A 24,424-nucleotide genomic window follows, 5' to 3' on the forward strand; every position below is an offset into this window, starting at 1 on the left:
CTGACTATCCACGGACTGGCAGCTAAAAACATGTAACTGCAGTAAAGCATTTGCTTTAGCAGCAAAGCTACTGGTATCTGCCAGGGAACTCCATAAATCACCTACTTCCTTAGTACTCCAACTGGCCTCCGTCGTCGTTCTCGGAGGCGGCCCACGGCCCCAGTCGGCAGTTGTCCAGCAGTTGCTTTAGCAACAAGTAAAGCTATGAGTCCAGAGTTTCTCAAAGCAGAGCAGCTGAGGGAAAACCAGACAATATTTACTCCATAAAACATGACCCACTTTCATCCAAATCACTGAATAAAGTTGTGTTTTTTACAGTAATCTGTGAGGTGTGGTCCCGAGCAACACACTCCTCTGACAACATTGTTTTCAAACATCCATGGCGGCTTCATAAAATAAAGAAATCATTATTGGATGAAAAATTAACACAACACCGCCGAGTGCAGGATGAGTCATCAACATTTGAATGATTTCCCAGGAAATTAAGTTGGGCCTGTTACTGGTGTATAGGTGAGATATGGAGCAAGACATAAACTTCCACAGCAAGTTTGACTTCATGGGAACTAAATATAGAGGATTCCTAATTATTAATTATTTTTCATAATCTGAGCAGAGCAGACAGTGTGACACTTGCAGAAGTCAGTCAGTTTTTAATCCTATTAATACAGAAGCCCTGAGTGGCAGAAACTTAAAAATTATCCTGGAAAATATTTGTTAACTTGTTGACCAAGTCATAAACACAGGAGAGAACAAACGATTTAGATCAGACTTTAAAAAATGGATCACCAGGATTTTTTCTCATTTTGCCTGTCAGGGCTTCCGTACAGTTCACTTTAGCATCTTAACAACACAATACAGTACAATGGGGGCTTGCTCTTAGCCTGTGGTCCACCATTAAGTTTCAGTTTTGGAAAACAACTGACTGAAGCTGACTGGCTGCTTATTTATCATACAGACATGAAGTTGTATCAATCTTCTCATCCATAAGAGCATTTCTCTTAATTTCAAACTATTTCTTTAATATGAATCCCATGGTACTTAATGTTTCTTATAGTCGTCTCTACCTCCTTTATATTTCTGAGGGGATGTTCTGTGATAATTGTCTCTTTCTCAGATTTACTACAGAAGTACCTCTGATGTTTCTCAGGGTTCCTAAAGCATCATTTGACATTTGTGGAGGATCTATCGCCTCCCCTTGCTTGAAATCCTCACTTTGTCAGCTTGTTGTTCACAGACCAGACATTGCTGTACAATTTATCACAATATTTACTACAGGCACAATTTCATATTGCAGAAGGCTGCACTTTTTTTCTGTGGGAAAGACGTTTCGGACGGCTTCCTAAGCACAGTATTTTGATGTTATGCAGAATCCATGGCCTGTAAACAATGTATGTTCAGGAGGGAGGAATCACTCATTTTACTCAAACTAAGCACCCGGGCATTTTCTGAGCATCTTTCAAAGGCTGAGAAAGAAAAAACTGTTCTGTTGTATTTCAGCCCATATCTCAACTGCAATATAGAGCGAAAAGAAATGGCAATAGGCCTGTGATTTTTTTTCTTTGTCAGCACTGTGCAGCCCAGAAGCAGCACGCTCGTCCTTCCAAATGGATCAACAGACGACGATACATTTGTCTCCTTGTCTACATTTCCATCCGCTCGTCCATTTATCAATCCATTTATTCACCCGTGTGTTGCAGCGAGCAGCGTTTTCATCTGAGGAACGACTGAAAGAACAAAAAAAAGATGGAGTGAAAAGGGGCAGGGGTGTTTGAAGCAGAGCAGAGCCTTATCCCTCTGACACAAAAGCTCACTCTGATCCCTGGAACACAATAGAGCCAGCCCCCTGCACCCTTGGGCCAGGCAGCAAATAATACCCATAATGCAGCATGTCTGTGACTGCGGGAATCCCCCGTGGCCGCAGTTGTCCAGCTTGTGGAGGCCTCTGCCAGAGACGTGATGCCAGGCAGCAGCCTATAATGCCAACTTATAGATGCCAAATCCTGGCACACACATTGTTCTTATTCTGATTCAACTCGCCTTATGGACAGTATGGGATGGTTTGTGCCTAGATTTGACAGAGATGTCAGCTGTTGTTGTGCAGCAAAGTGCCCTTCAGGTCTGTGATGTGTACACTGCGCACAAGACAGACAGACCCTCGTCTCCTCCATCACGCTCTGTGGCAGAATTGAGTTATTCAGTGCAGCCATGCTTGTCACAGCTGCAATAACGTGGCGGTGCAACTCCTGGTGGCTGAGATGAAGCAGATACAACAATAACAGTTCTCACGCAAAGTAATAATTCCCACGGTGACGCTCCCTAAATAAAAGAACAAGGCACGCACGTACACAGAAGCTGTGAGTTCACTGCAAAGTTTCCCTCTGCTCTCCCTCGAGCTCCCATCATCTCCTCAACACAACTCTGATGAGGGAAAACTGGGAATTTACCCACAGAAATAAAGGAGCAATCACATATTAGGTTCCTGTGAATAATTCATAAGTCATTGTTTGAGGGATGCTGCGTGAACACGTGTGTTTGAAAGGAACCGGGCAATCCCTCAGAAACAACACAACTGTGCTACATTTGTGGCCTCAAAGTTGAAGGTTGGGGATTTAAGAAGACTCATAAACAGCTATTGGCTTCAACTGGGTCGAGCGGCGGTGGGCCGGAGTGTGGCTCCACAGCGCCACTCGGTGGCGACAACAAAGCACAACGCTCACGGTGGATTTTTCTCTTTTATTTGAAATATACAAGCAGCATTTACATCAACATCAAAAGTATGACAAATTTCCACTGGCTTACACTTTGGCAGCTCACACACAACAGCCAGCAACATATTCATTCCTTACAATGAAAGATCACAGAGAAGCATACAGCGTGCAAATACAGTACATGAAAATATACCTGGGGTTTAATGTGCAGTGGTTTAAGTGTCTTCAAGCAACACATGTCATCGAATGACGCACCTTGGATTAACTAATCTGACCAAGTGGTCTAAATGTAAAGCAGTGTGGAATACAATACGCGGGCTTATACAACGTCTGTGTCTATAATGAGTCTTTACAGCAACGTAAATATAACGCAAGAACCCAAGGAGAGTCAACTCCCAGCTGCCCCAGGTTATATTTACTGTTTGCACTCGCTGGCATGAGGGACCACTAGTCTCGCCACATATGGGCACGCGATGTGTGTGTGTCCTGTCTGAGAGCCACACTGGTCTCCAGTCATATAAACAATATGAGTTATTTATTACAGTACACAGTGATGTATTCTTGGCTCATGACTCTGTAAATACTCAAACTCCCAATTTAGAAATATAGAAACAGAAAAAACACCTGATCCGAGTCCAGGTTTGTTGACGCATGCGCACAAACGTTTTCAAAAGGGAATGATCACTGCGATTGTCAGCAGCTATCTGACATTCTCAGTCCTCACAAACTCAGGCGCAGAAGGCCTGTATCTCAAACTGAAGGCACTCAATTTGTAGACCACTATATGAGTGGAGAAGTGAAAACCCTGTGTTTTCTTTCTGACATTAGAGACATTATTAAAGCAGCAAATTGCTTCATACACAAGAGTCTGACACTGGTTTTGCATCTTACATTTTTCCCCCAATTTACCAGTCAGTGAATATAAGGGGCCATTATCACATCTAAACAAGCGGTTAAGCTTAACATAGCATTTGGATGAGCGAAAAACATCAGGCACGAATGTCTTCCACACTTGCCACAGGCTTTAGGCGACATGTAGCCCAAACAGGAATCAGGCCAACTCTCATGCCGCCCCCAATACGCGGGTCTACATCCACACTGTTCCCCCGTTCGGTGGCTCCATCAAGGATCCACCCCCAGCCAGCCATTCCTGATTTTTGGTCCTCTCAGCTCGTTGGAGCGCGCTCATACTTCTTCTCAATCTCATTATGTCAGTCACACATTGATCTTCTTCAGCTGCTCGTATGTGAGGAAGAACTGGAGACAGAGTAAAGGAACACAGGCGGGAGGAGTGGATATTTCTGTTGTGTGGGAGTTCTGGTTCTTTCTGTACTTCAGCTCAAAGCCTCCCTTGTTACCGTTTCCTTGTTACCGCAGTCGGCTGTGCTGTAACAACTCAATAATCTCATTACATTTTTCAGGGCTGGTTGGAGCCCGGTGAGGACCTGCCAGCCCCTCTCTCTTCTCCATGTCACTCTTTGGCCTTTCATAAAGTTCACTCCCCACCCTTCCCCTCTTAGTCTTACCCCCAGTTGAGGCCCCCCCCCCCCAATGCCTTCGCTAACCAGGGGCAGTGGGCTACTGAGGCAGTAGTTTCACAAACTTACATAAGGGAGTTAGATTGCATTACACTAAGCTCTCCTCCACTGAGGTGTAGCTTGGAATCCCGTACGTAACTGAACACATAACAGAATTTACAACTTTTCCCCGCTGATTTCTCCAGCTCAAAAGCTATTGCATCACAGACGATATATGTAAACAGAGCGGTGCACTAATGAGATGATTAAAGGATACAATGATGTTCCAGGGTCCCAGGCGGAGCCAGTTGGGAAAGAAACCCTTGTAGAGGGCCATGAAGCCCTCGGAGCGCCACGTCTGAAAAAGAAAACAAACATGGTAAAAACCCATTTTATCTTTTTATCCTCTGATGAGCGATCTCAAGTCTTCTTTGGGCGATTTTTAACTGGGATTCGGAAATCGTGGCATTAAGGTTTGATCTAGATACTTAACATAACTCCATTATTTGAAATATTCATCATCACAGGAGGCAACAAGCACTTGTACTTCGACTACTAAACTTGTATGGCCATTTAAAGATTAAGTCATGAAGATGCCTTTACTTGAAAATACTACAAGGAACTTTCATTTCTTGTTGATTCTGGCAGCATCTTTCGACAAAAGATGACGATGGTGATACACAATGAGCACATTTTGTTTTAGTGCTGTACCACCAGACAACAGAGCAGCTTTTACCTCAGGCTGTGAGCCTGCTCAATTCACCCCAAGCACTCCACAATAAAAATGACTTTTATGACTTATCCAACACAGAGACAGGTATTAAGTATATAGAAATGGCCAGACCTCTCACTGATTCTCACATGCTCACGCAAGTCATAACGAGACATCTGTATTAAATTTAGGCCGTTTCATAATCAGTTAAAGGTCTCTTGTAGCACATTTAAAGTTGTGGATATAGCTGCACACAATCAAATTGTGATAATTTTGACAGATAGTACAATTGAGAAATGATTCATGATTACCAAGAATAATCGTTTTTGCACCTTGATTTTTCATTTTCAATATATAACAAAAAAACCTTTAAATCGTGATGATTTGACATTTGTTGGGGTCTGTGCCAAATCTTAAATCTGGAGAACAAAACATTGGACCTTCTGCAATTTGGATATCGCACTGAGCCATCTTGTGATTTCAAAACCATTTTGAATAACTGTTCAGCCCTCGCTGTGGCGTTCAGAAGAGACGAAAAAGAACAGTCGCTTTTGAGGCAGCAGGAGGTGAGGTATCTGGATGATTAGTCCCTAGCGTGGGAGTTAGTTTCTCAGACTTCAAAAGTTCCCTACAGAGCCACAGAACATATTGCACGGGCTGACAGTAGCGCCCATGACCAGTAAACTGGTCTTCACTTGCAAAATCAGAGAGCTCTTATAACTTAGTCCCAAGTGCATGATTAGTCAATTGCATGTTCCTACTCTCACTAGTCGGCACCAGAACTACTTCATCGGTTAAACGTATTAATATTTTACTTATGTACACATTTCAATTACATATTGACATAATTTGCACCGAAATGTCAAATGTTTCTTTGTAAAAACAATCATCTGTTACTAATGTACACCTGTCATGTTCAAGATGTGATATATGCACCATTTTTCAGACAATGTGAAACCTTGTAAATTAAATTGTGCTCGATTTTCACTGTTTTCTAGTCAACTCGCAGTTCACTAGTCTAAATTTGACTAGTCTGAAGTTTAAACTTCCAAGCGAAAACAGTCTGTAAATCCCTACTAGAAACCCAATCTGAGCAGGTGTGAGATGTTTATTTTCTCCATTCGTGGACTGTTACAGACCTGCAGTATACAGTCCAGTGTTCCCTGGTAAAGAGCTCCTCCTCTCTGGTTCATCATGCGCGTCCGGACTACGTCCACGGGGTTGGAGGCCAAAGCCCCCGCCAGACCACACGCAAAACTGGACCTGGGGTGCAATGAGACATATGTTCAAATGATAATCGATAATAGATTCTTTACAATCACTACCCGTGATTGAATCTTTGTCACTAAACAGTTATTGCTGGGGTGTTTGTGCTGCTGTGTGTAATTTCTTAGTTCCACTTTAAGATATTTAAATCTGTCTTGCCCTGTTACATAATCTCCTCCCAGTAATAACCATTACAGGAGAGATGAGAGGATGTCCATGTGAGATGGCAAACTTACAAGAAGTGTGTGTACACGTTGTCCCCCATGTGACCTGACAGGATCAGATGTTTCTTGGTGATGTCATAGACCGGCAGCTCGACCCCGACCACGATGGCTGCCCGTTGTGCTGTTAGAGAGACGCCCTGAAGCAGAAAGAGAGGGGAACGTCAAAACAGCTATGTCCGTGCTACCTGAAACCCCTGCAAAGTTGCGTCAGGCTTTCTGTACCTTCCACAGTCCTCTTGTTCCCTCCTGCTGGTAGATGTTGATGAAGTTGCCCATCATACTGCCCTGGATCACATTTCCCTGAGCCTGCATTCGGATCTGGAAGGACAGATAGAGGAAATGTCCATAAACTTGAACTTGAGACAATGAAAGCATACACAACCAGTGTGGAATGCTGCTGGGTCACCAAGCCAAGTCCGAGGGTGTATTAATCGGGCTCCCATTGGAATACAAAGGCAAAAAGTTGGTAGAGAATTTTTGGCAAGCGCAATGTCCTAAAGTATTTTCTCTTTCCTCATTTCCAGGAATTCTCCAGCCCCCTGCTTGACTTGTTTTCATTTATAATGGCCGTTGTTTACAGATCGGCCTGTCTGGCTCTGTGATGAGTTGGCGGGCTCAGCAAGAACATACCGTGATGAAAATGCAATGTTCCAAACCTGCAGCCACATCTATTACTGTTAACTCTTAAAACACACACTGTGGACAGGAGGGCATTACAGCCAACAGTGCGTGGCCAGAAGAAGCCGGGCAAAACATTATGAGTGCAGATAAGCATATACACACACGCACACACACACATCATATTCATGCACCCATATCATTTACAGAACACTATGTTAAGCTTTAGAGGCTTCCATCTATAAATAATCAACAAGTGGGGTCTTGATGGCACCGAGATGCCCTTCACTCCACTCGGCATGCTATCAAAAGACCACACCTACAGCCTGGAGTTGTGACTTTTCTTAGAAAAAGCAGACTAAGATCAGTCCCACTCACGGCTGCATTATAAGTACAGCTGTATGCATGTGTAAAAAAAATTAAAGGAGAGTGCTTTTGTTTTTCAGGTTACTCAACACCTTGCTGTGGTTCCAAGAACCTGTCAAACCTGCTCTGCTGCTTTAGAAAATAACTGTCGGCCATTTCATTTAGACAACAACAAGGAGATCCAACACAATCTTCAAAAAGCTACCTTCAGCACATCAGTAGGGTTGGCGATGGAGGAGGAGATGACTCCAGAGAGAACACCACACATCACATTAGTCAGCAGTGTCTCATCTGTAAGAAGAGAAGAGTGGGAGGCAGACTGTAACTGTGAACAAGCAGCATTTGATACCACGCAGGAGGCAGTCAGTTGCATTTTTATCATTACAGTGTTTGAAAGAAACAGACAGTCACAATGAGCCCTTAGTATAACACATTGATGGGACATGTTTAAATAGGTCAACAGGCACATCTGCACCTCCCCTTAAAGAGGAATGTGCATGTGTCGATGGGGGCGGGTCGCAGCCTGCTTAAATGTGTGTGTGTTGGAGAGACAGTTAGAAACTGGGACTCACCCTCTGGTCTGTCAACCAGCAGTCGCTTAAAGGTCTGGTATGTGCCAATTTTTATGGTCCCATAGGAGGCCTGGCGCAGCATGGCAGGAGCTATTCTGTAAAAGTAAGGTTTATTTTCATCACACATTAAAACATCTCAGAGGGCTTTACAGACCCACAGCTTTGGTTCTTGCCAAAGCTCTTTAAGAAAACAAGGAAAATAAATCCCCCCCCCCCTAAAAAACTCAGCAAAACTCGTTGAGACAGGCAAATCTAAGACAGCCCCCTCTTTGGAGAGATGGGGTAACAACACGGTCGAGGTAAAGGTATGTGGGACAACGGCTGCTACAAAAACAGGAAGTGTACCATGAGGAAGTAAACGTTTAGAAGTAGTGTGTAGTCAACACAAGGTCTGGAAGACAAAGATTTAGAGACAATTTCACACAAACATGCATATTGTAATCCACACATACTGACCCTGAATACAGTGCCCGGAGCCCCTCCTCTCTTACTACCCTCACTATAGCATGGAGCATGCCTCTGTAGCGGATCTCTCGGTATTTGCTGTCGCCCACTTGGCCTTGAACTTGAAGACGAGTCTTGGCTAGGTCGATGGGGAAGGTCCCTGCAACACAAATTCGTGAGATTACAACCTTTGTAAGACTGAAAAATCACCACGGATGATTAAATAATGAACATTAATCCACGCAGCTGGGCCTCCCCGCCTCTCCCCTCATCACTCACCGCACTCCGCCGTCACGGAAGCGAGCCCGCCGAAAACAAAGGGCTTCCAGTTGGCGTTGGACATTTTCTCCAGCCGTGTACCGAGTCACAGTGAAAAACCTCCCGGCGAAGCGGCAGGGGGGACGATATTACAGTGTGCAGCTAATACCTCAAGCAGCAGCTGCGTTTCAATCCCTGCCGGCGTTTGAGCAGCGCAGCTTCGCGTGCCCCTCCTCCTTCTGCCGGCTTTAGACGAGGCCCCGCCCACCACTCCCTCCACCGGCCAACTGTCCTCACTGGCCCCGCCCACCTGCCTGTTGCTAAGCGACCGTGCCAGACAGCGGACAGGAGAGGAGGCAGGAGACGATGAAGCAGGCGACATGGCTGCTCACTCTGATTGCAGTCTCCCTCACAAAAACACTTTAATTACAGTCTTTGTCAAATTCCACAAACTTCAAACAAAAAGTCACATTTTAGAGCTTTTTTTTTTGGATGGTAGCATCGCATTACAAGGAATACATGAAAGCAGTAACCACTAACTAAACGGTCTCAAGTGTTGTAAGTCATGGAAATGAACTCAATGGGGGTTTGGTAATACAGATGCAAAACCTATGATTTATTTTCATAAAGAAAAAATTAAATATAGGCTAGCATCTATTTTAAAGCCCCACATGATGCATGATGTGCCCATGTGTGCCTTCTTCATGCACGTCCCCTATAGGAAATGTCACTGTTTGTACCTGTTTCTGTGTTGGTATCAACTCTCTCCAATGTTGCTAACAGAAAGGCTACAGAGGGCTAATGTGAACTCATATTTACAGTAAATACGATATGACGTCAAGTGTGGCCTATGGTATAGACTGCACCCATGTAAAATCCTGGAGACAAAACTGCAAACATTTGCATTTGTCATTGTTATCATCTAAAACTATGAACCTGTGCAAACGCTATTGTCCCACTGCACATACACTACATATCAACATGCCAGTTTGACAAAGGCAGGCAAAACTATTGGCTTTGTCATACCACTTTCTTATTTTGAAATGTTTGCTGCAAGCTTAATTAAAGTAATCCATCTGATGCCTGACACAAAGTCTACACAGCTGTACATTTGAGCTGTCTTGGTTTAAATTGACATGATGTGTTAAAGATTTTAAATCAGTTTACCTGTCTGACTATGGCACATCACAACACAGCATAAACGTGGCACACACAACCAAACAACAAGACACGTCAAGCTTTGTTTAATCAGTTTACCCCATGTTATATAAAGGTGATTTACTGATGTATGTCCAGAGTGAGCGCTCCTGTTTTTCCCTCTTTCTTTTTCATTCATCAGAAATTAAAGATGTAGTTTTTAAGAATTTTGGCAGAAAAAAGTCAAAACTTTACTAAAAATATCGACAGAATGTGAAGAAATAGCAGTTTTAACGTTACGCTGTCTATGTATTAAGTTAACCAGTTAGCCACAGCCTGTCCCAGTCCAAACATCCTGTGTGTGGTGTAAACACCTACCAATTCTTATAAACTGCACCTTTAAGCTTTGGTGTAGGCTTGTGTTTTTACTAGGTCTCTTAAATTCAACTAGACGTTTAGAGAAACACATAAAGATCAGTCTATACATATATCTGTAGGTCATAGATTATACTGTATCTTGTACAGTATAGTATAGTATAGCATAGTATAGCATCTTTGCAAGTGAGCTTTTAGCTTTTAAGGACTCTGTGCTTCCATAATTTGACATGTGATCCCACTCTGCAGACAGGTCAGAGTCACATAACATCTGGAGCACACATGTGATTGTGAGTGCATCAGGCGTGTACCATGTTCAGAGCATATTACGCTTCAGTCATCAGCAGCCGTCTCCACAATAGGCATGAGGAGTAAGAGGGAGGATGTGGAGGCCATTGACCCTTAACGCCATTTGTCTTGTGCTGTGAATGTTCAACACATTCAGGCCAGAAGGAGGTCAGCATTTTATTTATGACCGCCAGGGGTCCACGTGAACAACAAGCTGAATTGTCCTAACAACTGAGAGGCACGCAGATGTCTGTGTGTGCGTGCATGATCAGTGTCATGTTGTCATGTTTCATGCTGCTGTGTGCTGAAGAGGCAGAGGAAATCAGGTCAAGCAGAGAGCTCTGTGTTTAGGATGAACCTGGGCTCCAGGAAGGCAGCATAGATTAAAGGAATGGGTAAAACAAATTACTGTTTTATCATGGATGACGACTTCCAACCAGCCCTTAAAGGACTGAGGAACCCGGAAACTCTTTAACAAGTACAAGTGACCGTTTTCATGTTTGACCCATTTGATTAAAGGTCACTAATGAACACCTGTTGACAAGCACTTAAAATAGTGCCCTCATTCCACCATGTGTTGGAGGAGCAGCCTAGATTGTCTTCAGTCACCACTATATGATTACAAAGATCCCAAACTCTGTTACAGGTCTTCCTAAAGGGTAACTCCACCAATTTCTAAAGTGTGTTTGCAGGTCTTGGGGAGTATTGCTGTGAAAAAAAGTAGTAAAAAGTCACTGTGGCTCCAGAGCAGCTGCATGTAATTCGATAAATGCCAAAAGTGATGTCACTCAGTGGCTAAGTTGCATTGTGGGTACTGTAGTTGCCAGGTTTTGAATAACGGTCCACTAGCTCAGCATTGCACTCCTATAACACTGTTAGACTCATTATGGACAGTTTAAAAACAAATGATCAAAATCAGTAGAACCAAAGATATCACCTTTTTATTCCAAACATTTTTCTTCCTTTCCAAAATCTTCTGGCCTACATTACCCACAATGCAACGTAGCCACTAACTGATATAACTGGAAACAATTTATCAGATTACATGCAGCTTCCTCTGGAGCCACAATAGGCTTTATACTACTTGTTACACATACAGTATGCAGGAGTCCTCCTCGAGACCTGTAAACACACTTTGCTGTGTAAAATTACACCTCAGAAAGAAAACTATACATCCCCCTTATAGTAACTACACTCAGTTAGCAACAAACCACTTGTTTCTTCAGTCAGCCAATACAAATCTTTACTCTGTCACTGAATCAATATGTCATTATGTGGTAATGGCAACATCATGTGCCAATAGTTCATTATGTTGAAGTCATGACAGCCATCATGTCAGTGTATTATATTGGCAGTTTGTCCTCATGCAACTGTAACATGATACATGATGATGATATGTCACTGTGTGCAAATTTATATCAGTACATGCAACACATTTCCATGTCGCCATACCTTTGATCAAGGTGTGATGGGGACTGTAATGTCACAGTTGTGTGATTGTACATAGAACTTTTTTTTGTGTCATAAAGTCTTTATGTATTTAAATGCATCTCAAGGTTGCTGTGCATCTCCATACAGAGTACCTGTCTTTCTGAATCGAATCAAACTGATAAACTACACAGATAAATAACATTATAATGCATTCAAACAAAAATATGCATAAGATTATGTGGCTTTACAGATTACTGAAACAGTAATATCACTTGTACTTTGTGATACCTTGTAGAGAAACAAGTATCAATACCTTAAAGAAACATTGAGGTCATTCATCAGTGCCTAGGAAGACAGTTACCAGTATACAGTATACACAAGATTCATATTTACAAGAACCTGCTCAGGCCATGCCACCACCGTAAATACAGCAAACACAGAACAGTAGTCATCACCTGCAGGATGTAAAAGACGCGAAAGCAACAGTCATCTTGGAACATTTCAGTAAAAAACAGAATGAATCTGAGTGTTCTCTATATTTTGCAGAGGACACCTTTCTAAAATGCTCCCTCAAACATCTTATCTTTTTGGTCCTTACACTCTTTGACCTTTGGCCCTAAACTGATTATCAAACACAAAGCAAATACCAAGGTAACAGATAGATAAACCAAATAGAAGAAACATAATCCAAAGTGTGTAATACCAAGAAAAAAATAGATGTGTCAAATATGTGATAAAATCACCTTTAGCACGTTAATGACAAATTACTATATTTAGCGTGTTATGGGAAACCTCTACTATTTTTCTTTCGGTGAGAGGTGGAGCTACACATGGCGAAAAGTAAAAATTTGGGATTTCACATACACTGTAAAATCTGAAAATGTGATTTTACTTTAAAAAAAAAAGAGGAAACTGATTACTTCAATTAAAGTAGACTGATAATACTAAGTTGTTAAAACTTTTAAACTCGTACAACTTAAATGTAATAGTCTACTTTACTTGGTAATTCTGAGGTCATCTGTTTCCTGACATTTTTTTTAAGTAAAGTCATTTTTTAAAAAACTTTTCTGTGTATTCATCATGCCTTAACTGGTAGACAAAGTTGATTTTCTTTTAATGGTATTTGTTAATGGTACAAAGAATTTGATACGACTCCTTGTAGTTTTAGTGATACAGCCATTTCTACATCATAATATATATTTATTCGATAGTCACATGGGGTTACTCACATTATCATTTTTCAATATGAACACATAACAAAAACACAGGTTCTTATGATCCCTCGTGACCAATTGAATGATGGATGGTGAGAAAAACTTGCACAGTAGCCTCGTATTCTGACCAATTCTGAAAATAAAACCAAACGGATTTGTGCTTTGCTCAGCTAGTACTTTAAGCTCTATAAATGAAATTATAGCATCCCAGTGTGGACACTAATGGGACAGAATCTAAACTGTTTTATTGAAGACATGGGATGTTTTTTGGTCTTCTGGGAGGCCGTTCTTAAGCTTCAGGCACAGAACTAAAGAGCATGATTGAAGACGGTGAGGTGTTAAAGTGTAATTTGATCAAATAAATGAAAAAAAAAATCTTGAAATTCTGAATATAAGGACAACCCACAGACACTGTAATTCTAACCTGCTGCCACTAGAGGTCAGAACAACACCACTTTAATATTCATTCAACTGAGACCTACTTATTACTGACAGCACTAACTAGCAGCTCAGTCTCCTGTGATGGTGACCCAACCACTTACATATTACAAATAGGCCAATCAATCTCTCGTTGATGAGAGGACACTATCTGTACAGCTAATTAGAAGACACAGATGTGTTTGAATGATAATATGCATACACAACAGATAGTGAGGACTGTAATTTAGTATGGATGACACGCTTGTCTGAGTGTTCTCTGCTTATCAAAACAGATTTTCACAGGAAGAATATATAATGCTGGTGTAAATACCGCACCTTCATCCTATCTGTTTTCTATCACATTCGTCCTTCTGGGAAACATTGGGTCTATTCTTCTGACTGCAAGACATTCATCTGCAGCATATTTATTATGATCAGATGCTAGTTGTATTGTTTGATTAATGGCTTGGCTATGGGTCAGTAACCCCAGTATTGCCATCAGTACATTATTAACGACCCAGGAGAGAGAGGAGGTGTGTGTGCGACCGTGCACGTTCCTGTGCGCACGTGTGAGTGTGTGTGAATCGACAAACGGAAATAGATGAATGGAAATATTGCAGTTTTATCTGAAACCAATAAGCAGAGGGAAGTCTGGAGCGCCTAAAAATGGCCCCATTTAATGTGGTGATTTGTCACAAGGAGCCGGAGAACAGACCTGGGGTAGAAGAGGAGGGGATATATCTGTGTTTGGTGGTGTACAAAGGAAGGAAGGAAAATACAGTTGTGTGGAAAGAGTGAGCGTGCATGGCATGATTTGTCATTCGTTTGTCCTGTATGCACAGTCACTCTTGAGATGTACAGGCCCGGAGACACACAGTTCACAGAAATGTTTGTTTTATTGTTGTGGGAAAAAGCAGTGGTGCCTACTAAAGGGAGGCCTTCATGGAAACATTTGCATCACTGCTGCAAAAATCAGCATCTTGTGTGTTCACAGCATGTAAAAACACACCCACACACTCTGGTTTTCAGCACTGATTGCTTCATCCTCACTGGTACAAAGTGCATTGTGCCGCTATTGTGTCACTTAAATAGGGAGCTCTTGTTTTGCGCACGCCATGAGTGACTGCGGGAACATCGTACTAATGTCACTGAGCATCACTTGACTGGTGCTTTACACCAGCAAATCTCTCTGAGGAAAAAAACGTGTGTGGGTGTATGTGATACTGTCAGACATGACAGTAAGTAAAGGTGACTGACGGTCACACTGGCAGTTTTAATCAGAGAGAACATTTCGTTACACCTAAAATTAATGTGCTTTACATTAAAAGACGCATGATGAAATATAAGCATAAACATGAGAACATACAGTACGTACCAAACTGAATCAATGAAGCATACAACATACATTAAACATACCACACAGTAAAAAAACCCAGAAACATCTACACAATGAAATAGTATCCCCAGCCCTATCACATTATATATGTAACCAACTGTACAAGTAACAAGTGCCACACACACACACACACACACACACACACACACACACACACCAATTAACCATTAACCACCAGCCTGTGAAAATAGGAAGGACAACACAGTACAATGTGTAACGGAGGATGTATGCAGTTATATAACCCTGAACTTAATGTAGGAAACACCCCTATAGCCAACATATACATATGCAAAACTGGACCTGTATGAACCCTGAAGGACAAGTTTGACATTTTGAGAAATATTCACTTTCTTGCTGAGAGTAACAGGAGGACATTTGTTTTCTTATGCTGAATATGAAGCTACAGTGTTCAGGCAGCAGCTGGCTAATTCGGTTTAGCACAAAGACTGGAAACAAGGAAACAGCTATCAGCAATCTGCGTACCAGCAGATATTAAGCAAACAGCCAATGTTTTGTAAAGATTGAATAAAGATATAAAGTGCTGTAGGGATGACGTATGTTTGTGAGCTAACCCAGAAGTTAGCATCACCCTGGTGCCCTCATCAAAAAGCCAATGGGATTTAGCCAATTCATTATTGCAGAACATCGTCTCTGTGGCAAAAACAAGTTTATGATACTCACACATTTTCCTCAGAAAGTTAGTCTTTACAAACAAACGGCACTTTAAGGATTTCTGAAGCATAAAAGCGATCACCAGAAGTAAAAAGCTAACCGACCTACATTACGGTCACGTGACTTCCACATCACCAACACTACGCTTCTTACTCCACTGTACTGTACAAGCTTTACTATATATGGATCAATCTATGAGTTGAAAGGTTAGTGTTAGAATAGTTTGCACCCTTAAAGACGGACTGGTGAGTAGATGAGTCCCCGTGTTCAGAGTTATGATGTTGAATGTCCCTGACAACTTCTGTCGTCTCATTTAGCCACTTATTTAAGACATGTGGACCCTTTATAATTCAAATGTTGAGTATTAACTGACATTTTATGTCATAGAAAAAACATGAAAATATCTGTTATATATATCTATACCCTGTATAACATGTTAATAAGTTGCATGGTCGGTAGATTTTGTCACCTTCGGATCGAGACAGGCTAGCTGTATTCTCCTGCTTCCAGTCCTTATGCTTAGGTAAACTAAGCTAAGCTAACATACAAACATAATCTGATTGAAAGTTAAAAAGCTGAAATATCTCAAAATGTAAATCTATTCCTTTAAGCTCACGAGCAGGAATACACTGGCAGTATGACGTTTGTGGAAGTCAACGGGGGGTGTTGTTAAGTCACGAGCTGCCTTTTCATGCTGAGGGGTTTAAACACCCACACGTGTCCTAGATAGAGGAAACCACCGTCTCTTCTTTTCTTCTTTCTCCCATTTTCCTCTCAGAAATATATACACTTAACTCCATTTTAGGGGAGAAACCTAATTACATGCAGTAACTGTTGATGTACTGTAAGGAGATTACGTGACTAAAGCGCTGTGCTTTCATAGGTTTCCCACCAATCACACTGGTAACAGTTTTAATTGCAGTTTTTGTGGATTTATTTTTAATTTCTTGGTTAAATTAGTCTTTTTTATATAGATTTTTATTGGAACTATCAGCATCACAGTGATTATGTTTCGCAATCAAAATAATTATTTGAAGAGGATAATCAGTGCAAGGTGAGAGAGTACACTGATGAACACTGCCACACACACACACACACACACACACACACACACACACACACACTGTTGTTGTTTTGGTCCCTCTCTTTGTGGTGAAGTATTTTTACCCCATCCTCAGGGCAGCACTGAACTTAATGGGAAGCGAAGGCTTGTCCACTATGGTTAGTGTGTGTGTGTGTGTGTGTGTGTGTGTGTGTGTGTGTGTGTGTGTGTGTGCGTGTGTGTGTGTGTGTCTGTCCTAGTTGTTTACCATGCCCCCTCTCACTCCTCCTCACACCCTCCAGCTCCAAGAGCGCGGACTCATCCCTACGACAATGAATGCGACATGCTGCGTTCTGATTGGCGCGACGCCAGCTGTGCTCCTCCAATCTGCATCCAGGCTGGATGAAGAGGTGAGGCTCAGTATAGAGAACCCTCACATCACAGTGACGCAAAATTAACAGTGTTTTTCCAGACCTAAATTTTTACACTCACGTTCATCCCCCTTAAATCCAAGCTTTGAATTTTGGTTCTGACACCATATAAGGAATTTTCAGAGGACGTCATCACAAATCCTCATGATTCACACACACTCCACTTGTTAAGCTCCCTGCTGTGAGATAAGAGTGTTACGTAGCCATTATACAGCTATACACCTGCAGAAATATGCAACTTTATTTGTGTGTGTGTGTGTGTGTGTGTGTGTGTGTGTGTGTGTGTGTGTGTGTGTGTGTGTGATTACCTTGGTTTGAGCTTCCTGGTTGTCCACGAAGCAACCTCCTCAGGGTTACTGCCCTGTCAGCAGGATTCTCTTATCAAGGCCTCCAAAGAGCTGAAGGTTGTTCAGTGATAGAAAATTCTCTTAAAGTGGTCAAATTGGAGAAATTGTTAAAAATGGATGAAAGCTTAACTTTTCCAAGGCCTTTGACATTGACCTTCAACCAACCTCAACTAATAGCTGACTTACTGCACCTTGGACTGCTCTTAACAAAGAGAGGGAGTGTGCATGTGACAGTGAGGTCGGCGTTATGAGTCTGTGGACTGGATTTGAAATGTGGATGCACATAAAGAAGGCACCCAGAAAGCTTTCGACAGTTAAAAAACATACAAAAAGAGTTTGTTTTATTCTTAGGTTATCACTGGGAAATATCTTACATACACACCTGTATGAAATATTCTGTGAAAGAACCGAAATCATCCCCCGATTTAAATCAATTGAATCTTACCCATGCAGGTCTGAGGAATGAAACATTTTAAATAAAGGTTCAAGGTTAAATTATTTGTCACTCTACAACGCAGGGTTGTACAATGAAATGTAAGTTGTAGTTTGTTAATGCTACACAAGAAAAACTATTCTTTACGGGGAGGGGTTGAGGATGAGTTCAAGAATCTTTGAAGCTGCTCTGTAGTCTGGTGGTGCCGCAGCGGACACTTCTGTATCTTTTGTCAGACGGCAGGTGGTCAGGTGGCTGTTGTCTGCTAGTATCGTATGAGCTCTGTGCAGACACCTCACCTCACCGATATCACCGATGCTTAGTAGATGGGCGGTTTTAATGCACAATTAGCTGAAAGTGTGCATAAATATCATTGGGGAAAAAACAGAAGAACAATAAGGTCTAACCTAAGGAGGATGACCCCTAAAAGTTGAGACAAAGATACAATTACATCTGTTAAATTTAATGCAGCCCCCCAAGAGTATTCTTTACTAATGCCAGGGTTGTTTTAACATTCATCTAGTGAGTCATAGTTAAATATATATTATACAGTATCTACATATATTTATGTCCCGAGTGTTTCCCATTGATGGTGATTTTGTGGCACGCCTGACCCAGCACCACTAACAACAACAGAGCAGCTGTGCTAAATCAATTCCTACGTGCCAAATTAGCCACTCGACATAAATAACGCAAATGTGTGACTCAGTGATGTAGTGTGATGTCACAAAGGCACTGAATTAAAGGCAGGACAACTGACGAGGCGTTTCAGGAGCATAGTTTGCTGTGGGAGAGAGGAGCTTTTGTTGGTGTGGACTTTGACCACCATCATTTTAACTTTCAAAATCTTTTACATGCACAAGAACATACAGTGCAGAAAACACTGAAGTAAGGAACAAAAAGAAAAAGCAGGTCTCCTTTAAAATAGCTGCCAATTATAGTTGAACACAAAGAAAACATTTTATTCATCAGGAGGATCTCCAGGCTGTTTACTAGGAGCATCATGCAGCCAAAAGCCCGGAGATACAAGAGATGTTTCTAGATAGCCTATGGATTGACAAGGCTGCGCAGATAAACAGACACACAACTCCCAATAAACCTCAAGAGAAGGCCACAGGCTGCGACTCAAATATTTCACTATAGTCCATTTAGTATATCTAATAAACACATTTTTGATAGACCCTGATTTATCTGTAAGCTGTTCTCAATAAAATGTGGACATTTTCATAGAGGCAATAAAATGCAGTGATGGTAAGGCAAAGGTGAGAAAATCTGTGGTTTTAACACTCGTAAAATACATTTCATTTTAGATGTTAAAGGGGCACTATGTGTTTTTGGAGAAGAAATTCAACCCCAGAATTCTAATATTTACAATATTAATGAGGTCATAATACAAACTCAGAAAAAAAGAAATTGTGTGTGAAGCTGTTTTCGGGTTGTCATGTGTAAGACTCTGCCATACGTACGGTAGCTCGTAACAGAGAGGAACATGTTGGATTCAATCTTGAGTGCAGAAGGCCCATAATTCCTAGCGACACCCCTGGGCACATTTATAATAATCTCAGAGTCCTCTTCTGCGTTTAGGTCTGTATTTAGAGCCATTAACCCAACGTATGTATCCTCTTCTCCCACACTCCTCCACTCTGCTTCCTAATAGCCTGGATTAGCCTCTGCTTTAATAGACTCATCCATCTCGTCTGTTTATTCACTAGTTTTCCCTTCACACACACTTTCTCTCGCCCTCCTTCTCCTTCCCTCTCTCTCTGCTCATGGGCAATTACACAAACAAATGCAGTTTGTTTTCCACTCGCTCCGACCGGAAGGCAAATGAATGGATTTAGCAGGCAATTACTTTTTTGGTTTAAGGTCAGTTGTTGTATTATATTATCTCTGAGAAAAGGTGAAGTCACAGTGTCACTCCTTCAATTTGCACAGTACATTAGCCATGCAGATTTATGTAAATTCCTGCCACAGAGGTTCGCCTCTGATTGGCGCGAGCTCTACGCCCCTGACGGAGGCAGACTCGGAGCTTAAATCCAAATTTGCATCGATGGACAGGAAGCGTGGAGGGGAGGCTGAGAGGAATGGCGTTTTGTCAGATGACGTTGCCGGGCTGGCGGTCGTCAGACATACGTAAGAAACCCACGAATGATTCAGATAAAGACACGAATGGGCAGCACGAGCTTTGAGTCGCCGTCATGGCTTCTGAAGGGCAAATCAAGGACAAGCTTCCTGAATATTGTTAGTTTTGTTCCCACGGACAATAAAAACTGTCTGAAGTGCTCCCCCAAAATTAAATTGTTAACTTAAGTGCAAGTTTCTGTACATTTTTGTCTATTTGATCCTTACACAACCCTTTCAAAATAAGACTCACTGCTCTGAGAAGAAGTGTTTTCATTGTAGATAAGTGTAGCGTTGCAGCTCCTCAACAAACTGACCAGCTGTAGGTGCAGTAATGTGTGTGTGTGAGTGCATGTGCGTGTATACATCCTGTTTATTGACTAGCTGCCATTTCCCTAAACCAGCCTGTAAAGCATGGCAGCACCCTGAAGCAGCGGGGCTCACACACACACACACACACACACACACACTGACACACTCATGGGTGTTTTAAACTAAACATGTTTGACCTAGTGTAGGCAGTGACGGGGACACCACTCACGTGCACGCTTCAACTTTCAATTGTCACCCACCCACTGCTCCCCTCCTCCTCCTCATCCTCCTCCTCCTCCTCCACGTGACAACCCCTCACTCCACATCTCCTTCCGTTGTGTTTTCCTCTTGCTTGATTCCCTGAAGGGAGGAAAATTCCTCTTATCAGCCCCAACCAGATGCAGCGCAGCGTGTGTGCATGTGCGTGTGTGTGAGGATAATCCCCCTGCCTTGCTTTTATTGGCTCAGCAGTAACCCATTTTTTTTTTTTTTGTTGGTGGAGCTGATGACTTGGGGTTTATTTTAGAAATGGCTGTGTTTCATTTTTGCGTTTTAGAGGTTGTGCCTCACGAGCGACACAGCAGTGATTACAACGGGAAACATCTGAGAGTGGCATTTCAGAGAATTCATTATAAACTCTTAACTCTCCGTTAATCAGTTTGTATTTGCATCCGCTGACTGTAGCATCAGTGTGTGTGTGTGTGTGTGTGTGTGTGTGTGTGTGTTGTATTTGTGTACAGTGACTCACTGAGCCTGTCTAAGACTGTTAGTGTCACTTCAACTCAGTCTCTCTTTTTTTACCAGCCTGCTCCTCCAATGAATCTGCTTTCCTCATCCATATTTGTGAAGCCCTCTGTGGTATGTGGTATGTGTGTGTGTGTGTGTGTGTCCGTGTGTGTTTCCATTCAGCAAAATCACAACAGTCCACCTGCATGAAAATCACCCTTCACTTCATTATGGGATGATTTGACACGACCAATCAACACTGTCATCAACATCTAAAGTCAGCATCTCATTGGCTGCAGATGCAGAGCTGGTTCTTGATTCATTCCTCCATTCAGCTCCTCAGCCACGATCACATGATGCGTGTGTGTGTGTGTGTGTGTGTGTGTGTGTGTGTGTGTGTGTGTGTGTGCATGTGTGTGTGTGCGCAACCCAAAATTGAGAAAAACGAAAAACTCTCCCCGCTGTAGTTGCCATAGTAACCAGCGATTCGCCGCATCTGGCAAATTATAGGGTTGTATTGAAGGGCGAGAGGGTGTGTGTGTGTACGTGAGAGTGTAAAGTGTGTGTTGCTTTTAGTGTGTGTGTGATTGTAGGAGAGCGCGAACTTCTTCTGCATACTAACACTGATGTTCAGGTGGAAATGAAAAGCAGAACTGGGTGATCGATTATGATTTTTGCAGCCAATCAATATCAGATTAGACAGCCCTCACACACACACACGCACCAGACAAAGAGACACACACAACCTGGGTCATTAATGGCAGTCATTATTAGAGTCTAAAACACAGTGTGTTACCATCTATACTAAGGTTTTATGACTTCCCTGTGGATAAATGAATAGAGGTGGGAACAGAAGGGAGAGAGAGACGTTGTCTCCAGTGACCTTCAAATAATCTCCATCACTGAGGGTGTACAGGTATGAATAGAGGGAGAACCCCATGTGGAGATGTTGGGAGTCACACAACCTCCTCCTCACTCTTAAATGAAGACTGTTGAAGAGGGTCAAGAGGAAATGATCGTTCTTTTCTAGTCACTTCAGCAGGATGCAGCTCTGGGCGACGGACTCAAGGCACACACCAATACACACTTAAAGGAGCAATTTGTAAGATATGGCCAGTTTAAACAATTTAAAAAGTGAAGTAACATTATCAACAGAGTCAAAAGTCAGAGTTAAAGACGGCTCTGTGATGTGTAGCATGCTAACCAGCTAGCCTCAACCCTTCCTGTTTCATAATAGACAGAATCATGCTGCTGTTGATTTGTATTGTGGAGATGTGAGAAATTGGCAAACTTGGCAAAAGATAAGATATATAGGTCATGTTGTTCCGACCTTTCTGACATTTGTGCTGTGATGGTTTCATGTACTGCGTTGCTTCTCCAGCATTTATGATATTTACCCAACAGAGACATATTATGCTATCTGCTAGTTCTGGGAAAATGTCTTATCTGTTTGGTTTGTTTAGGCTACATAATATGTTGTTTTCTTATTCCATTGGTGTTTAACATGTATTCCATTCATTCGTTTGTTTGCCAGATTTTATTTAATTTTAGAGAAATGTTTTAAACTTGATTTTTCCCATGTAGATCACTGTGTAATTTTGCTTCAAAGATGCTGTTTTGATAAAGATTGTTGTTATTTCAGTAAACAGGTGGTGACACAATTCTCTGCAAATTCCACCCAACATACACCTGAGATCCAATCAGTCACAATAACTGAAAATACCAGTGTGAACGTGTGGAGTGCTACGTAAGTAAACTAGTTACCAGCGTCAGAGCACTCTTTCTGCAGAGTGCACTTTTAGAGTATTATGTCAGAATCAGAAGCTGCTTCATCCATTCTCCAGTTTTACATTGCTCTCAGTGCACTTTTGCTGAAATACGCATACAGCTTTAGACAAGGTCAACAAAAAACTGAACAAAATATTTTATAATGGAAAAAGAATAGAGGATGGTGAATAGTCAGGACTGTACCGTACAATAGCATGTGTGAAGAGGTAGGTGTATACATAAAATGCACATTATATTAGGTTAGATTAGGTACCACAGTTGGTATACATATGATAGTAGCTAATTTAACCTATTTGTGTGTTTAGTTATCATTGTTCTGTGTGTAAAATGTTAATGTGCTTAAAAATCTAATATCTATAGCTGCAGTACAGTATGCCGGGCGCACACTCCCCCCCCCCCACAAACTTGGAGCTACCGCAACTCTTGATCACTGACGAAACACGGACACCACGTGATACCATCAGAAAAATGATCAAATCACAATCATAATAATTTTTTAAGGAAAGAGAAACTTTTATTTTTGCACCTGTCTAGCTCTGTAGATGTAATTAAAAAAAATGATGACTACACAAAAATGTTATCACTATCACCTTTAAACCTAAATTAACTGCTTTTTAGCCACTGGGGGCAGCACAATAGTCTTTTAACACAACAGTGACACCAACACTCAGCTTACAAAGTTGTTGTCATGAACTTGTCAGCTAAAACTTTATTCAGAGATCCTCTCTAACCTCCAAAGTATCTTCAAGTGAATATGTGAATGCCTGATTGAACTATACCTAAAAAAAAGTAGTAAAAAAACTTGAGACCACTGTTTCCTGAAGTGGAAACATCACATCACATCGCTGCTTACTGCTTACAGTTTCACTGCAGTGCGTTTGATAACCATATCTGTCGTGTACAGTGTGTGCATGTATGAGCCACACAACAAGCTTTTTACAGGGCACAGACAGGAGATCAGCTCTGCCAAGTGACTGTGAACACTGCTCTATAAATCACTTGGGTAAATGGCCTGTGTTTAAGGTTTAACCACTGCCCATTAGAGACTCATGTATGTCTGTCAGCATGATGTTTATTGGGAACATTAAGCTATTTATGAAACACATTTGTATTACAATGTGAGTTTCCCTCTTCATCACCTGACAGCATCTCGACTCCTCTTCATCCAGAGGTGATGGAAATCTCCTTTCCCCCCCGTTTGGACTGAACCAATTTGACATCTTTATTTTTACTGTACTTTCAATTAACTGAGCAAAGGAGGAGCATGTCTTAGGAGAGAGGAGGAGGAGGAGGAAGAAAAGGCCTAATGGAGGAGAGAAATGAGAAGCAAAGGGAGATGGACAGATAGAGGAAAGAGGGAGAGGAGGAGGAAAACAGAGGAAGAGGACGCTGAATGATGGATGTGTGTTTGTGTGAGTGTGTGCGAGTGAGGAGAGAGGTATGCAGAGAGAGAGAGAGAGAGAGGTGTGTGTGAGGGCACTATTAAAGCCTTGTACTATAAATCTCTGACAGTGCGTGTGTGTGTGTGGAGATAACGGAGGGATGTCTCTCTCCATTCTGGCTCTGTCAGAATGATGTATGCATCCCTTTCTTCCTCCCTGTGAAA

The 24,424-nt window shown here is 41.9% G+C and overlaps 1 protein-coding gene across 1 annotated transcript; it reads right to left on the bottom strand.

Moving 5' to 3' along the window:
* Positions 1-2,719: 2,719 nt before the first annotated feature.
* LOC311267020 (kidney mitochondrial carrier protein 1) lies at positions 2,720-8,920 on the bottom strand. The gene is made up of 9 exons (XM_084369808.1): positions 8,707-8,920; positions 8,440-8,587; positions 7,984-8,078; positions 7,617-7,702; positions 6,650-6,745; positions 6,440-6,564; positions 6,077-6,200; positions 4,503-4,583; positions 2,720-3,965 (listed from the first exon to the last, which is right to left on the bottom strand). The coding sequence occupies exons 1-9, from the start codon at positions 8,768-8,770 to the stop codon at positions 3,924-3,926; spliced, it is 861 nt and encodes a 286-aa protein (XP_084225934.1). The 5' UTR covers positions 8,771-8,920; the 3' UTR covers positions 2,720-3,923.
* Positions 8,921-24,424: the final 15,504 nt, after the last annotated feature.

The sequence above is a fragment of the Pagrus pagrus genome (genome assembly GCF_965226575.1).
Source record: "Pagrus pagrus genome assembly, chromosome: 12".
In the NCBI taxonomy this organism is placed as follows: domain Eukaryota; kingdom Metazoa; phylum Chordata; class Actinopteri; order Spariformes; family Sparidae; genus Pagrus; species Pagrus pagrus.

What these genes read in the sequence shown, in the direction of transcription:
- LOC311267020 (XM_084369808.1), bottom strand. Translation starts at nt 8,770, where the DNA reads ATGTCCAACGCCAACTGGAAGCCCTTTGTTTTCGGCGGGCTCGCTTCC. An exon ending in GAACAAGAGGACTGTGGAAG is followed by an intron (nt 6,565 to 6,649) that starts GTACAGAAAGCC and finishes TTTCTGCTTCAG; the next exon opens with GGCGTCTCTCTAACAGCACA. An exon ending in AACGTGTACACACACTTCTT is followed by an intron (nt 6,201 to 6,439) that starts GTAAGTTTGCCA and finishes ATTGCACCCCAG; the next exon opens with GTCCAGTTTTGCGTGTGGTC.